At 33.8% G+C, this 25,788-nt stretch overlaps 1 protein-coding gene across 2 annotated transcripts; it reads right to left on the minus strand.

Annotated features, from left to right (window-relative positions):
* Positions 1 to 25,406, minus strand: LOC143458826 (kinetochore-associated protein 1-like). 2 transcript variants are annotated; one of them, XM_076955702.1, is made up of 47 exons: positions 25,201 to 25,406; positions 24,337 to 24,457; positions 23,732 to 23,938; positions 19,284 to 19,364; positions 18,428 to 18,567; positions 18,038 to 18,229; positions 17,189 to 17,298; positions 16,935 to 17,022; positions 16,616 to 16,710; positions 16,349 to 16,505; positions 15,643 to 15,731; positions 15,268 to 15,445; positions 15,018 to 15,182; positions 14,579 to 14,734; positions 14,330 to 14,466; positions 14,029 to 14,167; positions 13,387 to 13,530; positions 13,179 to 13,277; positions 12,085 to 12,201; positions 10,770 to 10,901; positions 10,266 to 10,403; positions 9,909 to 10,154; positions 9,655 to 9,795; positions 9,435 to 9,496; positions 9,156 to 9,350; positions 8,736 to 8,851; positions 8,482 to 8,624; positions 8,068 to 8,221; positions 7,800 to 7,987; positions 7,437 to 7,535; positions 6,990 to 7,118; positions 6,552 to 6,668; positions 6,368 to 6,477; positions 5,352 to 5,596; positions 5,087 to 5,250; positions 4,851 to 4,987; positions 4,563 to 4,734; positions 4,299 to 4,453; positions 2,858 to 3,111; positions 2,524 to 2,651; positions 2,097 to 2,218; positions 1,875 to 2,015; positions 1,431 to 1,668; positions 1,144 to 1,281; positions 853 to 970; positions 601 to 728; positions 1 to 195 (listed from the first exon to the last, which is right to left on the minus strand). In XM_076955702.1, exons 1-47 carry the CDS (start codon positions 25,267 to 25,269, stop codon positions 157 to 159), a joined length of 6,633 nt encoding a protein of 2,210 aa, XP_076811817.1. In that variant the 5' UTR covers positions 25,270 to 25,406; the 3' UTR covers positions 1 to 156. The 2 variants fall into 2 exon arrangements, with proteins under 2 accessions (XP_076811817.1, XP_076811816.1); XM_076955701.1 differs by having other exon boundaries at positions 4,299 to 4,456.
* Positions 25,407 to 25,788: the final 382 nt, after the last annotated feature.

Below are 25,788 nucleotides of genomic sequence, written 5' to 3' on the forward strand. Positions count from 1 at the left end.
CACAAGTTACGGAGTTTAATACAAATGAACAAAATAATTGATGACGCAGGTCTACTAAGCCAACACAATACAAGTAGTGCAGAGTATAATGTATAGCACCATGTTGTACAAGAATAAGTTTAATTGCAGATAAGAGAGCACTCTGCAGCAGCTTTGTTAGGAAGAACTTGAGATCTCTTGCAGTAGCTGGTTGATCTGCAGATAATAAAAGTTATCTGTAGGGTATCAGCGCTATTTTGAAAAATGCTGGTTTGTCGTTGATAAAGCTTTTAAAGGAAACATGTTATATGTTAGCCTATATTAACGGCTTTTTGAGATTGGAAAATACATCAATAAAGACTACAAATCTACAGCCTTCAGCCGTTGCTAAATGTGGAAAACAACATTTCCGCTCATTTCTTTTTTAAAGTTCCTAGCGTAGTTTTTCACAATTATGCGTTAAGTGCAATAGCAAGCTGGCGTAATATCGTGGTCACTCAGATGTACGACAGAGTTGTAAACGGGGCTTATATCATTGGCAGAAACTGGCCCGAAACCGAAAATTTATTTGAAGCCCAAAAAGTAAATTTACTGAATGAAACAAAGACATCTATTTTTTACCATGACATGTCCAAGTAATGGTTGGTCCTGAGTATGAATTTCGGCAATCTCATTTCGAATTTCGTGAATCATCGATTTTGCCAATTTCTTTGCGTTTGAGATTTTGCTTGGCGACACCAACAAGCATCCTAAAATGAAAGTTTTAACGTGCAGCACAGTAATTTCAAATCGGATCGTAATCTTCTTGTTTATTTGAAACACTGTAGTGTATAGTGTATAGACTACAGAGTAATAGATAAAGCGCTGCCTTACCCAAAGCAAGAACATGCATTTCAACGGCGCTAAATTGTTCGGCCACTGCTGCAAGATCAATTCTGAGAAGAACTGGACAACGAAGCAGAAAGCGGTAGGAAGAAAGTGCAACCTCGCGCTATAACAAGAAAAATTGTTCTTTGGCAAACGGAAGTCAAAAACGTTTTGAAATAACAGAAAGAAGTCTAATAAACCTTGCAAGACCAAAAAAATATACAACTATCTTAAGGGGGTCCCCTGCGAAAGATCAAACGCTAAAAATTAATGAAAATAATGTAATTTTAATGTTACTTGGTTTGCGTCAAGCGGGGGCGTAAGTGCGACCAAGGGTAATGTCACACAAGATTGCCAAACAGAGGCCAAACAAAGCAATGACCGAACAGAAGGAATACGACAGATATCGGGTAGAAGTTTTTGCAAGTAAGCCACCTGAAAATATTATAAAGTAATCAGCATATACTCAGTAGACAGGTACACCCGTCACAACTAAAAAAAAATCAAGGAGCATCAGTGTTTTGTTCGTAGCCGACTAGCCGTAAATCGTACAATAAAATTGAAAGGTAATCACTCATAATAACCTGTTGCAAGGCGACAAGTTGTTGAAGTAAGGCCACCCAAGTGTCACGTTGAACAGATCCGAATTCGCGACACATTTCCGCTGCGGCACGTAATCCTGCTGGGTTATGTTTACGAGCGGAAAAGGCGATTACGCTTCTGGCCACTGAGGACTTGTCGCTCTGCTTCAGTTGAGATGCAGGGATTTTGAAGTTAGCTGATTCAAGCTCCGTTAGGTAAATCAAGATTCGTAAATCCGCCCTATTCGAAATCAAACAAAATAATACAATAAAAAGCATTAGTAAACGTTATTTGTAGCATTGTAGCACTATAATTACCAGGTTTCACAAAGTACCATTGTTTCCGTAGCCTATAAAGTAGTGAAGACACTAGAGAGTAAGCCTAAAATTACAATTTGGAAATAAGCAAACATATCAGTAAAAAGATGTCATAAACAGTAAACGCACTTCAGTTCATCCGCCGATTTTCCAGTTAGGTTTGGCAGATGTTCATCGCTTATAAGATAAAACAAACAACGCAAAGCACGCACTCTGCAAACGTTTGTGATGCCCTGATTCTTTCGATCTCGAATAATGTTCATTAAATACCTGAATATTGTATTGAACATTTGCAATCAGTGTTGTCATCATCACACACTTTTTGGTCACGATGATATAAAAAGAATTTACTTGGCCTGTTTCAGTGGATTGCTACAAGGAAGCAGGTAAAGCAATTGTATCAGTTCTTTTTCATCAGATTGTTTCGAAGGATTAGCAAGAGCAGCTGATCGCAACCTCTCTATGTTTGTAGTCTGCAAAATTGTACTTTCAAGTATCAATTACAAAGTTTAAACATGGACTGTTAAGTCAAACACTGTTTTAGACGATTTACAAATCCTCGCGATGGGTCAGAGGCTCAGAGCAGTGATTTTTTTTTAATGATTTTGGGGACCAAAGCGGTGTCTTGAATTTCACAAAACGGTCTTTCAAAATTTTTACTTCTGCAAATACAGCAGTTAGTCTTCAAAAGTCGCGTTCTGTTAAAATTTCTTAGCGGTCACAAAAGTTAAATCTTAAAAAAACACTGGGTACGAATATAAAATCTACGTAAACTGACCGAATCGTCGTCTTCTAACTGAGTTTGTTGTTTCGCAGAAACGAGCAATTTGAAGATGACAGCCAACCGTAAATCACTGACGTCTAGCTCATTTAACTCTGCTATGCTTGCAACCACCGCATGAATATCTACAGTACCAGACATAATAAGTCGAATATACTTCCTGCTAGATTCCATACATCAAGTGTATATGAATATAAGCGGTAAAAGTAATCTATAAGTAACGATGCAGCTACGTGGACAGAAAACAGCCAACTATGAATAAAAACTTCCAACCGTCTGTCGTAGCTCTTAACGGAAAACTTTTTTACAAAAACTATGCCATCCTAATTACCCGGATATTTATCCCCAGGTTCGTAAAAGCGCTGCACAATAGAATGATGCTGGTAGAGATGTAGTATCAAGTCAGTTGGTTTGCTCATCAGTTTCAGATTTTCCGGCCCGTCTAAGCCCTCCTGAACCAACATTCTCTGCGTGTCCACACACTTGTAGTTCCATACTAACGTTTGATATGCTGTTGATATGACGTCATATTCGGGAGACGATTCCAAGACAGTAGTGCGCCACCGTGTGACAAGAGAGATGCACCTGCAATAAGAAAATATTGCTGTGGAAAATTAAACTTGCTATGACTTTACATAGGCAGATATTCCCAGTTTATAGTCGTATACTTTCGAAAAGTAAAAAAATATGTACGTTCAAGATAGTGCAATAGTAGTCATAGTCTAAGACAGAGATTCTTTAACCGGGGATAAGAAAGTTTTGAGAGGGTGTGTGAAAATTGAAAATATATAATCTCATTATGATGTCGAATTATTATTATCATTATGATACTAACAGCTTACAGTTCATGTCCGTCAGTCTGCGTATTAAAAGACACTGGTCTAAGGCAGGGGTCTGCAAAAAGTGGGTCGCGACCCAAATTTGAGACCTTCCAGTTTGGGTCGCGAAATATTTTAACTAATATTTATTTAATACTTTTATTTAATATTTATTGTTTTCAACACAAAACCTATAGTTCTCATTAGGTAGAATAAATGTATTCATTTACTTTACGGTTTTATGTGCTCAGTTTCACACAATTTTGTGCAAGAAAATAGCTACTGTCAATAGTAGTCTTAACATCGATATTTAATTACATGGTATTTTCCACAAAATTATATGCTCACAAAATGCTTGGGTCGCGAGAATTTAGAACGATTTTTAAGGGTCGCGCCAAAAAGTAGTTGCGGACCCTTGGTCTAAGGCAAGGGTGTCAAACTCAATCGCACCAGGGGCCAAAACTCAAAACTTATTTAACGCCGCGGGCCGGTCAAGGATAAAACTTGATTGAACATTTCGTGACAAGAAACATGAGTTGGAACAGGCAGCGAAACAACACCAAATTTTTGATGTTTTTGACGATTTTTGACTGGGCTATTTTTGATTATTCTTCTCTTACATCGGTATGTTTCATTTTTCTCTTTGCAATAGCATTAAAGAATTAACAAACAATAAAGAAAAAAGCAGCCCAGATTACAAGCGTTGGAATAAATCGATTTATGCTGTCGTATTGTGGGGCAACTGCTGTGCTGCTGTATTTTACGATTTGTTATAATCTTGTTTCTTGCTTGAAAAAAGTAAGTTTTACTATACAATGATCTCGCGGGCCAGAAATAGTTCTATGTATAAAATAGCATTGTGGGCCAAGTTTTAATGTAAAGCGGGTCGGATGTGGCCCGCGAGCCGGGAGTTTGACACGTATGGTCTAAGGCATTACTTCAGACGTTGCATACCATTTATAAGCGTCAACTTTTTCTTGTCCGATAGGCAGAATCTCACAAACACGCTTGGCCATTGCAACTGCCATTTTTATTGAATTCACTTTTTCTATCAGGCCTTGGATATTTGAAATATGCTGGTTTGTGAGTTGACTTTTACCATCTGCATTCTTCTATAAAATAAAACGACGAAGTACTAACTTAAAATAGGTTGTTTACGAAAACAGCTCTGCAAAATCGAAAAATTGTTAAAAAGCAATGTCTTTAAATCAGATTTACCGTTGCCTTAACAATGATATTTTCAGCCGCAGTCATGTACAGTTTATCGATGTTGAGTTGGAGAAGTTTTGCAATTGGAGCGAAAAGATCTGCAGACTTTTCGCTTAATTCATCGGATAAAATCTTCCATGCTTGGCTTGCATCGCCATATAAGAATGGATGAAGCGGAAGTCTATAACAAAGATCGCAAAAGACAAAGATCGTAATGACAGAGTTAGCAATCGTCACTTCAATTGAGCTACTTGGACTTACACCAATAAAGTTATTTAATTAATGCATCATACTAACCTTTCACGGGCTGCGTCTGGCATTTTCCTCTGAGAGAAACTTTCCTTTCCATCGTGACGCCACATTCTTCGCATTTCATAATCCGTTGGCTTGCTGTCTCGTTTCACATATCGCAAATATCCGATCAGTTTTAAACCCTGTATAAAAAACACCAAAATAAAATACATTTAGTGATAGCCATATAAAATGGATTTCGAATTACATACAAAACGAAAACTGATTAAAAAATCCCTTACTCGGCCAACGTCTATAACGCCCTCCGTCGCGGACATGCACTTTTGGATAAGATTGAGCAAGAATTCTGCTCTGTCGTAGTTGTATGGACAGATGATGTTTCTGAGACTTCGTTCCAATTGCCTCAACATCTCGTACTTGTTTTCGATATTTCTGCTTATCCATTCTGCCGAAGTAATTTCAACTGTTTTGTTTTTATTGATGTTACAAACAAATCTCATAGAATAATTACGTATGTCAAAAACAAGCTTATTTTTTCCTGCTTACGTAATTCTTCTCTTATTTTATCCCAAGGTCGACCGTCTTCCGAAGCAGTATTAGGATTTTCTTTAGACGATACGCAACTCAGTGTAGAGCTAAAGGCAACCAGGGCAGAACTTGTGTCTCGAGCAAATTCAACCATGCCCTTTTCTGCTGATCCAATCTTTGTTTGATATTGCAGTGTAACTTCACCTCCAAGAAGTACAGTAACATATTGAAGCAGAGTTTGGTCACAATCTAAATTGTAGTCCCTGAAAACAAAATCTTTTACCAAAAACTATTTCATCAGACACAGTGCTAAACTAACTTATTTTAATATATGTGATTATATGCAAAGTTAAGAAGTCCACAAAAGGTGTTGCTCAATATCTCATTATCGCACCACTATGGGCATCGGGCAACTCAAACTCATTCTGCATGTTAGAAGGCTACTTAACCAAAGTTTGAAAGCGAAAGGTGTGCAAAATATTGAAATTTCATATAAACTTTCCACAGAATTGGTAACCTCATCAATGTAAAGATGCACTGTTGAAATACACGCAATTTATAAAACAATCTTAAGCATTCATATTCCGAAAATAAAAACATTAATGAATAAACGATTCAATAAAAAATAGCTGTTTGATTTTTGACCAAAAAATCAACTTCGAATTTTAAACGAAAAGAGTTTTCCGGATTTTCCCCAAAGCATTCTACAAGACTACTAATACTATATTCCAAGAAAATCCCATTTTAAAAAAAGGTTTGTAAATTTAGGGAATGCAAAATCCCCTCCTAACAATGTTAAATTTAAGATAACCATACAATGCACTTTAACGTGATATGCAGCTATAAAGGTAATTTTGATCACAACTAGCAACTATATAAAAAATAGGCAAGTCATCACCTTTGCATTATGTGCAAATAAACACGTACACTAACAGATTCTAAACTTTTTTCATATTTGTTTAACATAATAATTTTCAATTAGCAGGCCCAAACACAAAGCTTTGAAATTAAGCAGAAATAAAATATCAATTTACTTGCAATAATTGAGCAAAACAGCAGCAGTTATTCGCGGATGAGTAAGCAAATTTACAAGAAACCTTTGTTTCCATTGTGGAGAAGAGTTCAAGATACCATCTGCTGGAATCTGAAGACGAAGCCAAAAACAAAATTTTCACTGTGAATTAAACATGCTCTTTGAATGTCATGCACATTACTTACCTGTAGTTTACAGAGCTTTTGTCCCCACTTTGCACTAAGAATAAGTTGCTCGTAACGAGGCACTTCTGCAACTACTCCAAATATCTGTGACACTTGTAAGCCAGCACAAGCTACCGCCTAAAATAGGATAACAACAGATTAAAAATTACTTTAACAACTGTTTTAAAATCACCAGTCAAAACAAAGGAATGCACTTTCCAGCTTGTAATAGTAATAAATTGACCGTTAAAATTTACTAGTTTTTACACATACATGATGTTATTAGTTCTGTGACTTTTGCACACCAACAAAGCAATTTCCAGTACTACCTTTTTTAGAGCAAAATTACTAACTTGGGCTAACAAATCAAGCAGTGGCTTGATAGGTCAACATATATTCACATATTAACTTGATAATTAATTATTTCATGAATAAAGGCTTATTATTATCAACACAAACTGATATTCTGTTGAAGTTATTTCCAAAAGACTGAGAAATGTTGTTTAACAGATTGAAAGCTTGATCAGGTTGTAGATCCAGCATGAGGCCAATACCGTAAGCAACATCTGGATTTCGAGTTGCCATTACCTTAAATAAGAATAATTGGAAAAAATTTCACCACATATCTTTCTCCAGATTAAAATACAGCTATGCACATGGAAATTATGGTGACCACAGTTTTGCATATAATAGCATTAATTGTTATATGGTAAATCTTTTAACTGCTTTATTTTAAATTATTATCGTCAAGACTAATTATTACGTGTTATCCTGCTGCATCTATTTGTTATAAATTTTAGGTCAATGGAGAATTGACTTAAATATCATGCAGGTGTATAAGAAAACTGTTAATCTAAGATATACACAAATTTTATTTCAAATTTTCGCAAACACCAACTACTTCACCTTTTCAACCAGCACTTCTACACAAGATTTCATTTTCTTTTTTGCACTGCACATAGCTTGCATAATTAATTCCACAACAGCCTTAATTCCTTTATTATCCTGTGCATCACAAATAACATATTACCATAAATAGATGTTGAAAATAAAGATGACTTGAATAGAAAAACGAATTTTAAAAAGGCAATCTTAGCGTTTTATAAAAATAGTGGTTTCTTTCTCTGTGGTACAAGTGGTTTATCTGCTGGAATATACCAACCTCAATTAGCCTTTAATGAATAACCTTTTCTTGTAAAATTAAATCAAGTGGTTACAAAACAACACAACATTAAAACTTTACAAAATAACAAAAAATACTTGACTTACTCCATAAAATGCTTTGTGATTTGACAAATGTGTGACTGTAATTGAAAGCATTTCTGAGATCCATTCCAATGCCATAGAGTGATGACGAGAGTTAGCCAGTAAGTTGGCCATTTCCATAACAATTTGACCAAGCTGAGTGACAATGCCTTGACCAAGAAGTGTCGGCTGAGTGCTTAGTAAGGAAACTCCTACATTTCATAGTTATGATGATTTTAAAATGTTGAGAAATTAATTTTCTGTGTTTAGCAAACATTGGACAGATTAGTACCTTTGTCATTAAATAAGCATGTTTGGAGTTTAGCTAAAAGTTGAAAGACATCTTTAGATTGTAAAGTTAAGCCATCAGCTTCCTCATACCAACTGTGTATCCATTCAATGTGATCATAACAACTACGATGAGCTTTTGGTCCAGATGCCATGCACTGCGATCACATCAAAATTAGTATTTTAATATATTTGTAACAAAAGTGTTTAAATACCTAAAAAATTTCAAGTGATTTAATATTATGTTATTATTACATTACTGTTTTAATTCAGACCTACAGTAGGCAAAAACAAAATCCTCTTACAAATGTAATTATTAAGATTATATCTATCAACTAAAACATAAATGTGCAATAAAGTTTTTGTTGTTGCTTTTAATTTAGAACTGCACGAATTATAAACATTTCTATAATCTCACCTTAGAAAGAAAAGCTTGCGTGCTTGCATCAGTTGCATTTTGTACATTTCTTGACAGTCGAGCCAATTTTAACAATAAAATTACATCCAGCAATTTATCTTTGTGGCAGCATGTTGAAGCCGCACAAGCAATTTCATGAATTTCTGTTAATCAGTGCAAACTTATATCTTTCACTGTCTCCAAAACTTACTTAAAAACAGATTGTTGAAAAGAATTTTTAAAAGTAATCAAAAACTATGTATAAAGACATTTACCAGGGAGTAATTTATTAATTAAATCTGGATGAGTTTCTAGAAATTTCAGTAAAACCAATGCAATTTTTTGCAAAGTTTCTGCAGTGTCTGTGGTTGGTGACGTGTAGTACAACTCCCTAAAAATGATTGCATTCAAAAATTTAACCAGAGCAAACAGATAAACCACATGTGTACTTATAATAAACCTTAATTCACATTGCTATGCAACTAATGCAAAGGTGAAAGCTTGAAATATTAGTCACTATTAATGTGTTTAATAATTTTACCGTGGTTAAAAAATTAGTCACTAACATGTAGTTAATTAATAATTACTAACATTAACAAAGATCAAACAAACTAAGGATCTTCCATTTTGATAAAAATCTTGGAAGTTAATTTTACACAAAATAAGAAATTGCTTGGTTTCATTTAACACCATACTTGCATATTGAAATGGCAGCTTCAGCTTGACATTGTTTTGCAGCTTTTAGAGCAATTTGTGACTGCATTAGTTGATGTGGAATTTTCAACAAACGGGCAAGATTGAGAACTGAAGCAAATGATGTGTAGTGTGGTGGGACTGTTGAAGGCAAAGCTTCTGCATCACCAGATCCATCTTTTTCATATGATTGTTTACTTAAAAAATTGAAAAACAAAGTTATCATATTGTGATTAATTTGCGGATGACAAAGCATTGATTTTAAATAATGAATTGATTACATTTGGCTTGCAACCGAGGTGTTATTGCTGCTAATTTGCGAGAGCTCTGAAAGATCAGTAACCTAGAAAAATAAATAACTCGTAAGTGGTAAGTATTGTAGTACTGTAATAGTAAATACCATTAACATGAGCAAGATAATCATTAATAAATAAAACGCATCAAGAATTGCAAACTCTATTATGCATAAATATTACTACTGTAATTAGTAAATGAGCTCACATTTGACTGTATAAAGGCAGTGGTAGTTGTGGTAGCAACGGGTTTGCTCTGATAATGTAAAACAATATTTTTGGACAGCAAAGAATCTCTAAATCGAGGATCATGGAAATCAGCAACCGTCACCAATTCATTGTACCGACTCTAAAAATAAATAACACAAGCAATTATTTATCATATCTATTCTTTTTTTCTTTTAAAACGCAGCCAAGATTTTCAACATTACTTCAATTGATAGCTAATGACAAAAATATTACCTGCAACATATGAATGCTCTTTATCATATCAAGATCTTCTATCCACTCTTTTCTCAATGCAATTGGAATAGAACGATGAAGCATGTGCTCTATCATGTTCACTGTGGCCAAGCAGTAACTGATTCTGAGTGAGGCAGCCATCATGTGTGTTTGCTCAAGCAAGATTGTTGTACGAATGATGACATGCTTCATTAAGTTTATGGAAATTTCTGGCTTTTTGTCCAGTATATCAACGCATTCATTAACCTTAATATATAAATTAATTTTGAATTAAAGATTTTGAATTGATATATTGAATGATATTTGAATTCTAAATTAACTTCGCTATGAAGCTGTCATGTAAATAGATAAAAAGACCTTGTTTTGCTCAATGAGAAATGCGATGCGATAAAGATAAACTCTCTCTTCCGGGACATCAGTAAAGGTGCGTGCAATTTCAACGGCATCTTTCAAAGCCTCATCAGTGTCATGCTTTATCAAAAATCTAACAAAACGCTGCAACAAACAAAAATAAAAAGCTAAATTTCACCACAAACAACCTGTATAGAAAACTTCAGTAAAACATCTCTTTTTCAAACAGAACAATACAGTTTATTCTGTAACATTACCAACTTGTTTAATACATTGCTCTTCTAAGCAGAAGATCCGGATATGCAGTTACACAATAAATACAGTAACAATGGTAAAAACAATCTATAGCAATGTATTAGTAAATAGTGGTCATCTTTATTCAATATGATATTTCAGGTAACATGTTCATTTCAACCTTCGAAGTTTTATACTTGTCAACAGCGCTAGTTTCAATACTTTCACTTACAGTAGTTAACGCTTTTGGTCATTAAACAATTAATTGTCACTAACCTCGTGAGCCAATTCATGTTGCGGAGTCTGATGGATATCATACTTGGCAGCTATAGCCGGCACTTTTTCCAAGTGAACACAGTTAAGTAGCTCGTTGCGTAATGCCACCAATTTATCTTTGGAGTCTTGATCCTGTGAATGCAATTCTTTATGTTATAATAAAGACAACTGACTTTCATTAACCATTTAATGGTATAGCTAAAAAGAAACAAATAGCAAAGGCTGACGTGTATCTTATTATCATAAAAGCTTTTACCTGACTTTTTCAGGTATTAAAGGCAATTTATATTTTCCGGAAACCAGCTGTTCATAACTCAAGTGGAAAGTAATGGAAATTAAAACATAAAAACTGATGACATAAATTCAGTGAAGACTTACTATTGATCAAACTGAAAGAAGTAATAAACACAAACTTCAAGTTTGAGACGAGAAATTGTGCAATGAAATTAAATTTCATTAAATAAAATTAATGCTCATTAATAGACAAGGAATTATAAACCTGCATTGACATTTACTGATTTCATGAAGCCAAAAAACAAGGTGAGAAAATTCCTGTTGTTCATGCTCAACTTTAAACAAACTTAAAGGTGGATATGCTAATAACTGTAATGCTGATAATGACGTAATACACTTTATATATATTACGTCATTATTTACATTGCTGTCACTTAGCAAGAACTCTCTTAGTTACTGTCAATTGCTTTCACCATTTACCAATGACCCATCTGACGAAGCAAGCAAGAAGCTTTGAATACAATCTTTTGCATTAAAATTTTTTCAATGTCCTGATACAAATCCTTTCCGCTTGGAACCTTGAATGGCGATAACACATATACAAAACTTTAGTGTGCGAGATATTGCTGCTTTACCAGGACCACTAAAATATGTTGTAATGAAAACCCAACGAGAATTGCATGTCATAACAATTGCCTTTAATCACCATTAAAAGTCAAAACAGGCCTTAATCAAAAGCACAATATCCTCTTCTTAGGTTTAGTTACTCTAGTTCCTGTTTCAGGTAAATCACAGACAGTGGTTTCATGCAACTAATTAAATTGTAACACCACTCAATAACTAAGCAACATTTGCTTCAAGTTTGAAGGACTTGGTAAATGGGCCCAGGCTTTACATTGGGCTTGGACTTGACATATTTGAAGAATTTAAGAATCAATACTGTATATGCATGAATAATAATAAAAATTACTCGGAGTTAAATCAAATGGTGCTAGTGTACCTTCATATGCTAGTTAGCTAATTATAACAAGTTAGTTTTAAGTGCAAACAAAAAGGTACAAAACAAATATAAAAGTATTGCCTGTTCATTCAAGATATCATCACTCAGTTTAAATGCATTCTGGACAAGAGCATTCATATCCACAGACCACGGAATTGAAGCTTTTTTGGCCAAAACAGCAGTTGATTCAACAATAGTCTGAGATAATATGCATATAAAGTACAAAGACTGGTTGATAAAAAACAGCACTAGTTTCAATAAACTCATTAAATTAAGCTAACATGTTTACTCAACTAAAAAAAAAACTTTTTTAATGCATTTTGTGTAACTTTAAATCAGTGGTTCCCAAACTCTGGTATGCGTACCACTAGTGGTACACGAAGGTCTTCCAGGTGGTAGGCGAGCAACTTATCAAGTTCACACCAAACAATCACAAAAGATCTTTTATTGTTGTCGGCATTATTTTAATTCACATAAATTAGGTAGAGCGTGAAATTTCATGCTATATTCCATACTGAATACTAATTCCTTAGGGTATTGACGCATTGGATTGTAAAACAGGGTTTATTTGTAACGAAATAGAACGTCATTAATTACTATGTAACAAATCCTTGAAGTCAGTTTTTGTAATACCTTAGTTATGCTGTAGCACTGTAGCGAGGGCGGTAAAAGTTTGACTAATTTTTGTTTAATATTCACGAGCTTTTAGTAAACATTTTGCCTATCATTTTTTATTTGTGAATTCTGGAGTTTGTCAGACCAATGTAGGTGGTACGAGAACGCTGCATGAACCAAAAAAATGGTACGCGAGTAGATAAAGTTTGGGAACCACTGCTTTAAATCAATGGAAGTTAGTAATTTTTTTCCTGTAAAAAATCTATTTGCCCAATACTGTAAGCATGAAAATAAATGTGCTGTTTATCTTGTTAATTAGTAGTTATCCTTACTTCTTCAAGCCACTTTGTTGATGAGACAACGTTTTTACACTTGCAAGGCAAACACTGCATGTCTTTTAATACAGTAATTTTTCAACAACATTTCACTCATTTTTTAATCAAGGCCATCTTATACTTTTTTCATCCACCTTATATTCAAAGGCGCCATTTATTCAAGTAAATATGTTATCCTTGATTTCTTTTTAATTCTATCTATCAGGTACTGGGCTTAATTCTTACCCTGGGCTTTTGCATGCACTTTATAATAGCAATTATTTTCCTCTCACAAATTGAATGAAAAAGCCCCCTTGAATACTTGTTGTTTTGAGACAGAACATCCTAAAACACCAAAAAGATATATAAAAAGAGTTTAAGAAACGTTTCTTTTTCCCAAAACAAAAAAATATGCAGTTATCATATCAAAATATATCTTTTTAATATCATATACCTTGATGTAAAGAAGTAATGTCTCTTCTTCATTTAATTGGTGTTCTTTCATGTATGGCCAAAGGGTGGTTTCCAAACATTGTTTTACCAATTGGGGGGCAGTTACCTTATCCAGCATTCGAAAGGTTAATGTAACTGTGGTTTCCTGCAAGTTTCAAAATTAGTGGCAAAATCATGGCAAGATGCCCACTTGTTACTAGAAAATGTTTCATTGTATGCGGTTTTAAAAATGTCATCAGTTGTTGTTTGAATTAATGAACTAAAACATTAGAGATACTAAACCACTAATCACTATAAAAAATAGGATTTAGTTTGGCACTCTGAAGGTTAACTTTATATTTTCCACACAAGCTTTTGCAAGCATAAGCTTGCTTTTTCAGGTGTACTACTAAAACACAGAAAAATATAAAGTTGAGGGCCAAACTATATCTTGTTTTTTTATTTTACTTTAAATTTGTTTAACACGGTTCAGACAACATCGACTTATCAGACTAATCACTATGTTACCAATAACCATCACCAAATATTATGATGTCGATATTAATAAAAGTTTTCCAATTTATGCTATCATAAATGATATTTGTTTTTTTTATCTTAAATGATATTTTCATATCTACTTAAGCCTGTAACAGGTTGGACAAACTTTGATAAATTCATCCAAAGACACTTTGCACTGATAGCGAGCCTGAAGTTTACTCAGTAACTGCAAGCGTGAGACAAGAAGGCGCAATTTTGCTACTTCGTCCTTTTTCAATATAAAATATGTAGAGGAAAACTCTTCTCTAGAAAAGAAGCCATGCCATTTAAGTAGAAAAAGTTAAACTATAAATTTTACACAGCTTTATACAAGTATTGTAGAAATATTCTTGCCATAAGGATTACAAAAACAAATTCGATAAAAACAAATGAATGCAATGCTTAAAAATATCAGCTTGTTTTTATACCGAACGAAGCCAATGCTGGAAAGATTCTTCTGCACACTGAAAAACACATTTGCCAGTTTTAAGCCATTCTCTGGCCACTTTTCAGGAAATATTTCTTCAAGGGCCTCCGCTCTGTTATGTAGCCAAGATAATAAAACCTGCAATAAAATTTATTAATCATTAAGATATTTAATTGGTAAAATTAATCAAAAACAAAACTACATTTTTGCAAATACATCAACACCGTAACAAATTAAATATTTTTATCACCTCAACTGCTTGTGGTATGGTAGATGAAAGAAGTGCAGGAATAATAAGTTCTAACCAGTTAATAAGGTCATCAGTGTCTGAATCATCAGATATAATTTTCAGAAGACTGTGAAACCTTTTGCCATCATCTCCTTCCAAATATGCTATAAGTTCATTCTAGAAACAAGTTTCATAATAAAATTGTACAGAAAAAACAAATTTTGTTCTCCATTCTACGAAAAAACAAGTTTGTTAAATACCTATGCATGAAAAAGATACGTATAAAAATTATTTCAACTTTGTCTAAATTTCTTTCCAATTTATTATTCATATTCAAACTTTCATGAAATTATTTTACAAATTTTAAAACTACAAATACATCGAAAAATTTCAACTACAGTATATTGAATAAACTGTTGTAGCCTCTATAATAATCTGTAAACAAAATCAAAAATTAGACCTCATGACGTGAACATATAACTGTAGCAGGTTGAAGTCTACCAGCAGATAGCAGCCTTGCAACTTCACCAGGCAGAGAACTGCTACGAAACCGTTGCCAGGATGTTGCACTAGAATTTTCAAATGCCATGCGAAAGGTGACTAGAAGATCTAACAACCTATCAACCTATCATACAAAAACATATTTTTCTTTGTGCAAAACTAACTTATTGGTCTTCAAACCTACAAATAACATAGAATATATATATTACCTCTAGGCGAAGTTGCATATCTGTGACATTGTTATCAACTTGAGACACAGACGCCCTAAAAAACCTTCCTCCACTGTCTAAGTATTCATGAGCCAGGGTTAGAAGTTGAAACGTGTATGTTAAATCTGATAGCGTAACACTGGTACACAATTCTCCAATGAACACTGCATCTGTTATCCTAAAACCACACACTGAGATAACACTTTCTAAAATTATTATTCAAATTTCAATATAGCTACTTAAATACAGCATATTCTAAACTGTTCACTGAAAACCCAATTGATTAAATTTCTAAAAGTGTAAGAACTGCTTACGTGCACTTAAAAACACAATTACAGGCAAAAGTGACTTACAAATACAATACCTTCAACTTACCCGGAAACACAAGCTTTAAACTCCTTAAATTTGACTTCCATCTCATTACTTTCAGACATATGGGACATTGAGTTAAGAATAAAGGATGCCTAAAAACAAATATCTTTACAAAACATTGATTCACTGAACAAAATGCAAGTAATAATAGATTTTAACAAAAATTAGCATCTGATTGGGAGCAGTAACAAGATTAATAGCGATGACTAATGCTAAAAAACATGTCACTGTAGACCAGGGCTACTCAACTATTTTTAGCAAAGGTCCAGTTACAAAAGTTCAAAATTTTCTTAGGTCCGTTATAACTCTCATGAAGTAATTTACAGTCATACAAATGTATTAAAATACCGTATATAAAATATAATTCTCTGGATGGGTATTAATTTAATTTTAAAATCTCTGGATTTTTTTAACACAACACTTTTCAGTGATGTGGTCATATTGACCCCTAGGTACCGTGATATTGTTCACGGTACCATAGCAGGGTTAAGCAGATTCTACTGTACTTGCTGCATTCCAGAAAATTTTCTGGCAGGCTTAATGTTACTGGAATAGACTAAAATTCTGAAATACCACTAACTTACGAGCTATGTAATATGAAAAATATGGTTCAAACTGTATAAGTGTATACTATATAAACTTTGACCTAATCAGCACTTGACTGGTAACAGTTATATGGCTGATTGACTGATAGCGAGTTAAAACTCACCTCCTGTTGGTACACTGGTTGCAAGTCCAAGTTAAATTTAGTTGCAAAGTCTGCAGCTTCCTTATATGAGTGTTGTTGCAAGAGTATGAGGAGACGGCTATCTGGGGATGCTTCACTGATGGAATTCAGTCTCAATCCAAGTTCTTTGTTGTTATCCCTATATAGTGACAACTACATCAATAGAATCGATTTATACTAAATGCGTTTGTAGTAATAAAGTTATTTGTTATTTGCTAGCATTGCTCCATTCAAAATTAATACACTTACACAGATCTACCCTCTTCAAGAAAAAACAAATCTTCAAACATCATTTTTGGTGGCATAATAAATGATGATTCTTTTTTAACACTTGTTTCAAATATCTAAAAATTAAACTGTAAATTAACAACTTAAGCACTTTATTTACAATAAATATATGCTAATTTATTCCCAGATTACTCCACAACAATAGCTTCCAAAAAAACAATATACATTTATCAGCTAAAACTACCGGTACCACTTCAATGAAAGGAAACTACCCTTTATACATATTTAAATTTAATTGATTCACATTATGCATATATTATTTATCTTTATGCAAACTAACTTTCTCCATTGTGAGCAAATTGAATACAGAAAGGGACAACCCACTTTTAGGATTCTGAACAATGGCATATATCTTGGCTAAATCCATTCTGAAAAGCATGACTATATCAGTATATCCATACTATGTACTGTATTATATAGCAGAAAGTAACAAAAAATTTAAATCAAAAAATTAAAAAAAAAAAATTAAATCATAACTCAAGAGTAATTAATTAATTAATGGTAGTTAATAGTTTGTTATGTTTTACACCTTACCCGTGTTTGTATGGTGAACAAGGCATTTTAATGACAAAATCGATAATAGATAACATTGGCCAATATCTCACCAATAAAAGGCAGGGCAAACCGAATTGATACAAATGACCCTAAAACGAAGAAGTTTGCAACAGCAGAAAAAACAACAAGAAAATAAAACAGTCTTATTCACAAAGGTGGGCAGTCGGTACTTTTAAAGTATCGTCAGTAACGGTACCGGTACTTGGCAAAAATGTACCAATGGTCCCGGTATTTGGTACTGTTTCAAAAAAGTAGCTCATTACTTTGTTGGCACTCGGTACCGGTACTTTTTGTTTAACGGTTCATGTTGAAAGTGCAATTTTTGCATTATTATATGGCCCAGATACAGGTTACTTCAGGCCAAAACATAAGTGACTTGACACCTTGCGATTTTTTTAGACATTTGTAGATTAAAAACGATAAAAAGCGCTAAAACTGGCATTAAGATTTGATTCAAATGAACTTTTGAAAAACATTTACTTCTCAAAATGTTGAAGCAATCACTTTATAAGTACCAAGTACCTGGACGGACCGAAATTTCTTGAATAAAGTAATTTGGTACAGAGATTCGGTACTTCTTGCCAAATGTACAGACAATACGGGTATTGGTACCGAAAAATACCATGATACAGTAATTCGGTACTGTAGTACAGCGGTACTGATAACCTCTGCTAATCCTTCTGAAGCAATTTTTATTCACACTATGTTCTACAACATTTTTGTTTAAAACTCGTTAACAAAATTAAAAAAATTAGTATATGATACCAATAAAATAATGAGTTAGTTTTGAACACAAGATTTCACAATTTATCTGGAAAAATTGCAGACCTGGTTGTCCAAACAAAACAGAGCAGAAAAAGCTTGATACACCTTCACAAAGCTACAACATGAACAATTATCTGGCAAATTAATAATGGTGTCACAATCCAAGGAGTATTTTCTTGAAAAATCAGCACACATACGATCACAAACAATATCTTCTGTCTTTTCCCACAGCGAAAGGAAGTTCCTGCCTGAGCCCTATTAAGTAAATTTATTTTTGAAGGCCTAATTAAAATTGCATTACATCGTAAATTCCCAACAACACACAAATAGATGTTTATACAGCCAAAACACACAACATCATAAAATTTCCTTGAATGACACATTTTCATTACACTTTAGAGAATATCAATCAATGAAAAAAATACAAACATTACTTGTTGGTATCCTACATACCACAATAATGTAAGATGCTTGAAAGCTACCACCATAAGACATGAGACTGTTCACTCTTTCATGATAGGAAGAAACATCCCAGATGTATGTTTTTATTTCTTTTTTCAGAGTTTTTGCAGCCATGTCATTTTTTGCGAGAGCTAAAAAATTTCAGACATATAAAAATTCTAACTGATGCTTTAAAAGTTAGAAGTTGTACCAAAGAAATTGGTGATTAATGATTTTTTTGCATAACAGACCTTAAACGTTAAATTAGTATTTGTTGTTTTTAAATTGTGAGCTGTGAGCTTGAAACATAATGTTAAAACTACATGCTATGGAAAGTTTTTAGTGAGTTTAGAAACAAACTATAGATATGAGTGATGAATATGGCACCTAGTCTGCATATTTAAAATCATTTTCTTCATTCTTACCTCTACTTAAAGGTTGTTATTTATATATACCATCAATTACACATTACTAGAGGAATCTCAAGTTCACATTCAAATTCAAGTAATCATTACAAAAATATTATACATTTATTGAAAATCTAACACTTTAGGCATATATAATATATATTACTGTGCATCTAAAACATAAGCTACATGTGCCACTGCCAGTGAGTCCGGTTATATAGACAACCTCTGTTTAACACCAGAGAAATAGGGTAATGTTGCTCAAGTGTCTTTCTACTAAAAAGCATTAAGCTTTGTTCGCAAATACTAACCAGAATTTTCTTAAAATTAGATTTTATTTAATCCAATTGTTTAATTACAAGTTTCAAAATATCCTACCATGAAGGTATGTCTTGTACACTTTACTATATTTTAAAAGGGTGCCAAGTCTTTTTTTTTTAAAAAAAACAGGCAAACCTTACCTTCGGAAATAGATTGCAGATCTATGTTGTCGAAAATATATACCTTTCCATTCACTCCAGCTATGGCAAGGTTGTAAAGGCCTGCAAAAATTTAAGATACATGTTAGTTAACATATAGTTGTAGTGAAAGCTTGTGAACATAAAGTTGAAAAGATTGAACTAATTACTTAGAGTTAGTCATGGTTTGAAGTCGACAAGTTGAAGAAATTTGGGCTAGTTTCTAATAAAAGTAATTAAAATTGGTGTATTTTAAGAATTATTTTTCTGAACTATACACTACTACTTGCTGTTAACACTGAATAAATACCCAAAACCTTATAATTTATGAGGTATCATTACAATCTCGAATTAAGTGATAATTTACACGAATACTTTTCATTTATGCTTTCAGTTATATACACGTAAGATTCGTAATGTGATTCAGTAAGGGTCAAACGTAACATCAATAAAATCATATTCACTGCCGGGTGAAATTCTTCGAACATTGTACCACAGTCTGCTTTCTCTCTCTCTCTTCAAAATTTACTCTATCATCTCAATTATTTTGCTATCTTTTTCCAAGCCCAGCTAAAACAATAACCAGCCGTGACCAGGTCAGATCAATGATTTAATTTTACCACATGATTCTTGGTTGACCTGTTGGTCTCTTACCGGTGGGTGTGGCAAGCATGATTAGTTTTGCAAGCTGCTGAGGTATTCTGTTCATAGGACTATTATCATCAAAGTTGGGACCTATCTATTCGAAGAAGTATGATATGTCCTCAACTTTTAAATAATTTCAGATTTCAGTGCTAAGCATTTGACATGGTAATGTTACACTATAGACCAGTGGTACTCAAACTTTTTTAAAAGAAAGTATGCAACGGTCTCCTAGCAGTTTTTTAAATGTCTCACGGTAGTGAGTCACGGTTTCGAGCTTTTGGCTTGAGGGCAAGTAGTGCCGTTTTTTTTGGAAGTTGCTTCGCGGTCCCAGAAAATTGTCTCACGGACCCCAAAAGGACCGCGGACCCCAGTTTGAGAACCACTGCTATAGACCCTTCTTTAAAATATGTAATTGTGAAAACTGCATTCATTAGTGCACTCTTTTGGTTTTTATGACCATAGATAAAAATTGGAAACAAAACTGGTAAACAAAACAAGCATTTCCCATCCAACTTGAGCTTCAACGTGCACACTTGAACTCCTCTAGAACTCCATTCATCCACACAAGGGGACCTGTGACGATCCCCACACCAACATGGGCAGGAACTGTTAAATTGGTGTCCAAGTAGAACATTTATCACCAATAAAACATTTAAACAGTTCTACAGCCACGACACTTTGTTGAAGGGGAGCTAAAAGTATCCAACTTATAACATATGGCTTACTCATCTAGTTCCTACTCTTATTCTATCCGAAAAAGGACATCATTGCTGTTTCCAACAATTAGCTTTTATCAGGTTCATAAGCAAGTACGCAGATGATTTTAAAAAGTACAAGCACTCTGTTCTGGCAACAACAACAAAAAACGAAGCAAACACAATTGTGAGTTTCTGATTATGTGCAGTTTGTGTGGGGAAATGTCACTTACTTTTCAAATGACTCTTTCTACGTAAAGCCTGTTCGCATTCCAAATTAGCCTGAGCCACTTTCTGTGTAGAATGGTTGACATTCTTGTGCACATATATTATATAGTTGGTCATGTTTCACCAGTTTTAGTCTGACTCTTTACTTTTGACCTGTCTTGCTTTGAGTAAATTTTGAAAGCAAAGTTTAGTTTGGAAGTTCATTGAAGCACTCAGGCTCCTCTGCGAGGCAGTAGTCTATACAGATGGTACCATAGCTAGTGAATCCCCATGACACTTTAATCATAAATTAGAAACTACACTTAATGATGCTTGAAAGTATATAACAGGGGTGGGCAAATGTATTCAATGGAAGAGCCATTTGCAGAAAATACAAGCACCAGAGAGCCTCAAAATTATTTCAATACAAAAACGGAAATTATGAAATTTCAGCAATAATAACAGAATTGTAATATTACAAAACGGTAATAATTAACACAATAATAATAACGGTAATAACAAATTAACAAGCACAATTTTTTTCAAAATCAGTCTTTTGTTTGATTTGCTAATCTCTGAAAATTTGGACGATATGTTGTTAAAGCTGTGCGAATTACTTCTTCCAGGTGTTAATTTGTTAAGGTTGCACGCTGTTTTGATTTAATAAACTTCATTACAGAGAATAAAGATTCACAGCAATACGTTGTGCTAAATATTTACTCTCTGGAACCTGTCGCCAGAACTCAACCGTAGAGTAGCATTGGCTGAAACTTTTTAGAGCCATATCTTCTTGCATTTCGATCAGTTCCATTTCAACAGCAGATGTGTTTGTGACAAACGGTTGGCGAACTGGACAGCCATCACTGACGACATTAACACTGAATGGATTTACAAGGAATGCCAAGCATGGTTTTAACTCCTGCAAATCTTCAAATCTGGCTTGGAAGTCCTGTAGTAGTTCTTACAATTTATTTTTGTATTCCTCCGTTTTGTGATCTGAAATTGACTCTTCAGGAAAAGCATTCATTCTCATTTTGAAGTTAGGAAAGTGACAGAATGATTATGTCATTATGTCTCTTTGAAAAACTTGGATTTTTTTCTGGAAACTCAAAACCGTTTGCGCTAGGTCTGATATAAGCTTTTCAGAACCTTGAAGGGCCAAATTGAGATTTGCAGATGCTTCATTGCATCTGTGAGAAACATTAAGTCTTGCATCCATGAATTATTCTTTAGTTGGGGGTACTTTTTTCCCTTTACTTGAAGGAAATCAATGATAGGGTTCAACAAATCAACTCAGCAGATTACTGGTTGATAGCCATCTTACAACACAATACAAAGAGACATCACTTGGGGCATCTTCCAACTCCAAATCTTCAACGAAGTTTCGAAACTGTCGATGGTTTTTCGCATTAACACGTATGAAATTTATAATTTCGATGACAGTTTTTATGACATCTTCGTATTTGAAATATTTGGCTACAAGATGTTCGCGATGGATAATGCAATGTAAAGGGAAGAACTCTGGAAAATTAGGATCGAATTTCATCAGTCCAATTAATCCTTTATGTTTACCCACCATTGCTGGTGCACCGTCAGTTGCGACGCTGACGAGTTTATTAAGTGGCACATTGGCTCTTGCTAAAGCTTCGTTGAGTGCATTTTTAATATCTATTCCACGAGTCGTTTCTCTTAATGCCACCAAGTTTAACAATTCTTCTTTAACAGTCATATCTGATGAAATGTATCGAACAAATATTGCTAGTTGTGGATTATCTTGAATATCGGTTGATTCATCAAGAGCTAAACTAAATGCAACTGTTTTTAGGTGTTTTTGTTTTTAGGTTCCAAAACTGCCACAGCATCAGCTAAATTCTTTTTCACAAATTCACAATCGGAGTAGGGGTGTTTTGCACGAGCAATATTCCAAGACATAACAAAAGAAGCTTCAGTCATTGCATCAGATTCCATGCTGAATACCTTTATAAACCTCTGCTGACTTTTCAGCGCAGATTTCAACTCAGTTAACTTGCTTTTTCTTATATCTGATTTAGGTGGATAATTGCTTGAAAAGTTCTCGTGATTAGTTTCATGGTGACATTTCACATTGCTACCTTTGTTTTGGCTCAGTTTTGTATGGCAGATTAGACACAGAGGTTTATTTCCTTGACTAGTAAACGAATAGTTTTCTTCCCACTCTAGATTAAAACCTCTGTTTTCATCTTCACATTTTCGTTTTTTGCTAGCGTTAGTTGTCATCGTTTTCGTTTTGCAGTGTATTTATGTGGACTAAGCTGAGCTAAAGCTTACTGTCTTAGCAATGAACTTACGTTGACTTGCAATTAACTAACTCTTCGGATTCTATGTCCAGTGTTACGTCATAAACGAAATGCTGGCCTAAATAAAGAAAAGCAAAAGAGAGAAACGTTCATTAACGGTACTCTTGGTAGCGTTTACAATTTTTTTGTAATTTTACGATTCGACTAGAAGAGCCACAAAAAACATGCTGGAGAGCCGCAGTTTGCCCACGTCTGGTATATAACATGTGTAGTATGATCAAGGAATGGAATTCAGGAGTTTAATCTTGTGTCTTTTTTGTACTTGTTGTTAAAGATAGGCGGTTAGGTTAAGAGAATGAGTATGCAAAAACTTGATTTTTACTGCTTAAGATTTTATTGGAGTAAGAATTTGATTAGAGGTAGATCTAGGTTAGGTTCAACTATGTTATAACATTTAAGTTAAGTTAACAGGAAACTATGAAACATAGCTTCGAACGTACAATTGTTTTCGGTGAAACAGCGGCAGCCTTTTTTAAAAGACTATCAATTCAACATTAAAACCAAAAAGAAACTGCAAAAATGACAATAGATGATTGGTATTATTATTATCAATATTTACTAAACTTACCACTGCTCTTGGATTTAGAAAAATGAACTGCGCTAAAACAAATCTTTTCTTCATCATTAATGTCTGATACATGATCGTCAGGAAGAATTTTGTTGGAATACAAAACTTTTGTGGACAATTTGGGAATGATGTGCAAGTATCCCAAGGAGTCAACAGCAGCAACATACTTTCCTTCTGGACTCCAACACAAAGCATCTACTTTGGCATCTAAACATTAAACAACATAGGCTACATTAAGGAAGAAAATATAATCCCTGACGATACAAAATAACTCAGCCTATCTGAGTCAATGGGTGGCACCTAGAACTTTTTTAAAAATGAACAACGTACAGTTTCAATCATCACAGAGGTGAAAATGAAACAATCAATAATTTTTCACATTCTATAAATCAGCATTGGCAATACTCAATTTCCTACTTTTTATAAATTAAAGTGCAGTTTCTCAGTTTTCTTACTAAATATCATTCCATAAATTAGTGTTATTCTAACAAACGTTTTACTCACGTGAAAGTATATTCGCAAAAAAATATTTTAGGATAACAAATGTTACTTTTATGTTTATATCAAAATATTAAATTTAACATAGTTGAAACAACATACCATACCTAGTGTTATTGCATTAGAAGTAGCAGTGCCATTCTCAGACACAAAAACTAATTGTGTGTTTGAGGTAACCACCAGATCTTGTTCATATGACTGAGATGCAGCGAAATGTTTTGGTAGTATCTAGTAAAACATTGAAATCAGATTTCAATAATATTTTGTCATTGTCAATTGAAACAACCAATACAAAATACAGGTAAACAGTCTTCCAAAGGAAAGACTAAAAAATTTGCTCGGAAGTACAAATACTCAAGAAAATTAACTGTCCTTAAAATCTTGCAACTTCTACAATTCTATGTTTTAGAAATTTGTTTGAAATACTTCATAATATGTTGCTATTTTTTGAAATACACAGCTGCTTTTATTTTTTCTTGTGATGATTCCTCAAAGCCTGAGCACCGACTACTGATTAATTTTTCATATAGTATTCCCGACTTTAGAACTGTCCATCAGGTCTACGGAACAGTAGAATATGTTGTTAATGCCTTGCCCAAGAGGTTTACAATGTTTTAGCATCACTGGGTATAGAACACGAAATATTAACGCATTTATTGCCAGGCCAGCGCTCGAACCACTATTCAGCTGACAAATCTGACGTTAAGGCTTGATTTGAAAACTAAAAAACTGAAATGGAGGAAAATCAAAGCAATTACTGTTAAATGCGGGAAGCATTTTGTCTGACAGCGTGGAAGAAAAATATAAAAACTGCAGCATCATTTTTTCGTTGAGGTCAGGGTCGCAAAGGTGAGACCGAGGTTTGATGAAACTATGGTTAACCAAATTTTATATTGCTGCACACTTCGGCACAGTCCATAAAACTAGGTCTAACCTAATCAAAAAAATCAAATTGAGAAATACAAACTTACGCTATCATAGAAGTTGGTTTCCGAGTAAGGCAAAAATGCACTGCACTGAACATCATAAATACAAGACATAATGAGATTTTCCACTTATCCTAGCCCAACCCAATCTTAATCAGCTAGTCAAATTGATGAAGTAAAATCTGCTAACACAGGCGCAGAACCAATAAGCTATGCGGAACATAAAAGGTAAGTGTTCAGTGTAAACAAGGTAAATCTATCTGGTACCTCATCCAAGAGGAATCAAATTTGGCGGCAAAACTGAAATGAATATGTTTAATACAGTGATGTAATGCCTAATATCTTATGTGCTCAGAACTACCGTAAATGAGTCAAACTACAAGCATAAACAATAAATTTGAATAATAATAGCGAGTGAAAATCATTTATTGGTAAAATTATTTCAGCATAATAGTTCTAATCACATTTCTTTGATTCAAAAAATTCATATTTAATTGTAAATATGAAGAATTGGTCTTTAAAAGGGGCATTCCCCTAAAAAGACACTTCAATTGTAGTACTGTATCATCATAGTACTGTATACTAAAAGAATAGTACTGTAATACTGTAGTACACCAAAAGTGTATAAGTCTA

Source organism: Clavelina lepadiformis, chromosome 5 (assembly GCF_947623445.1).
Source record: "Clavelina lepadiformis chromosome 5, kaClaLepa1.1, whole genome shotgun sequence".
NCBI classification, from domain to species: Eukaryota; Metazoa; Chordata; class Ascidiacea; order Aplousobranchia; family Clavelinidae; genus Clavelina; species Clavelina lepadiformis.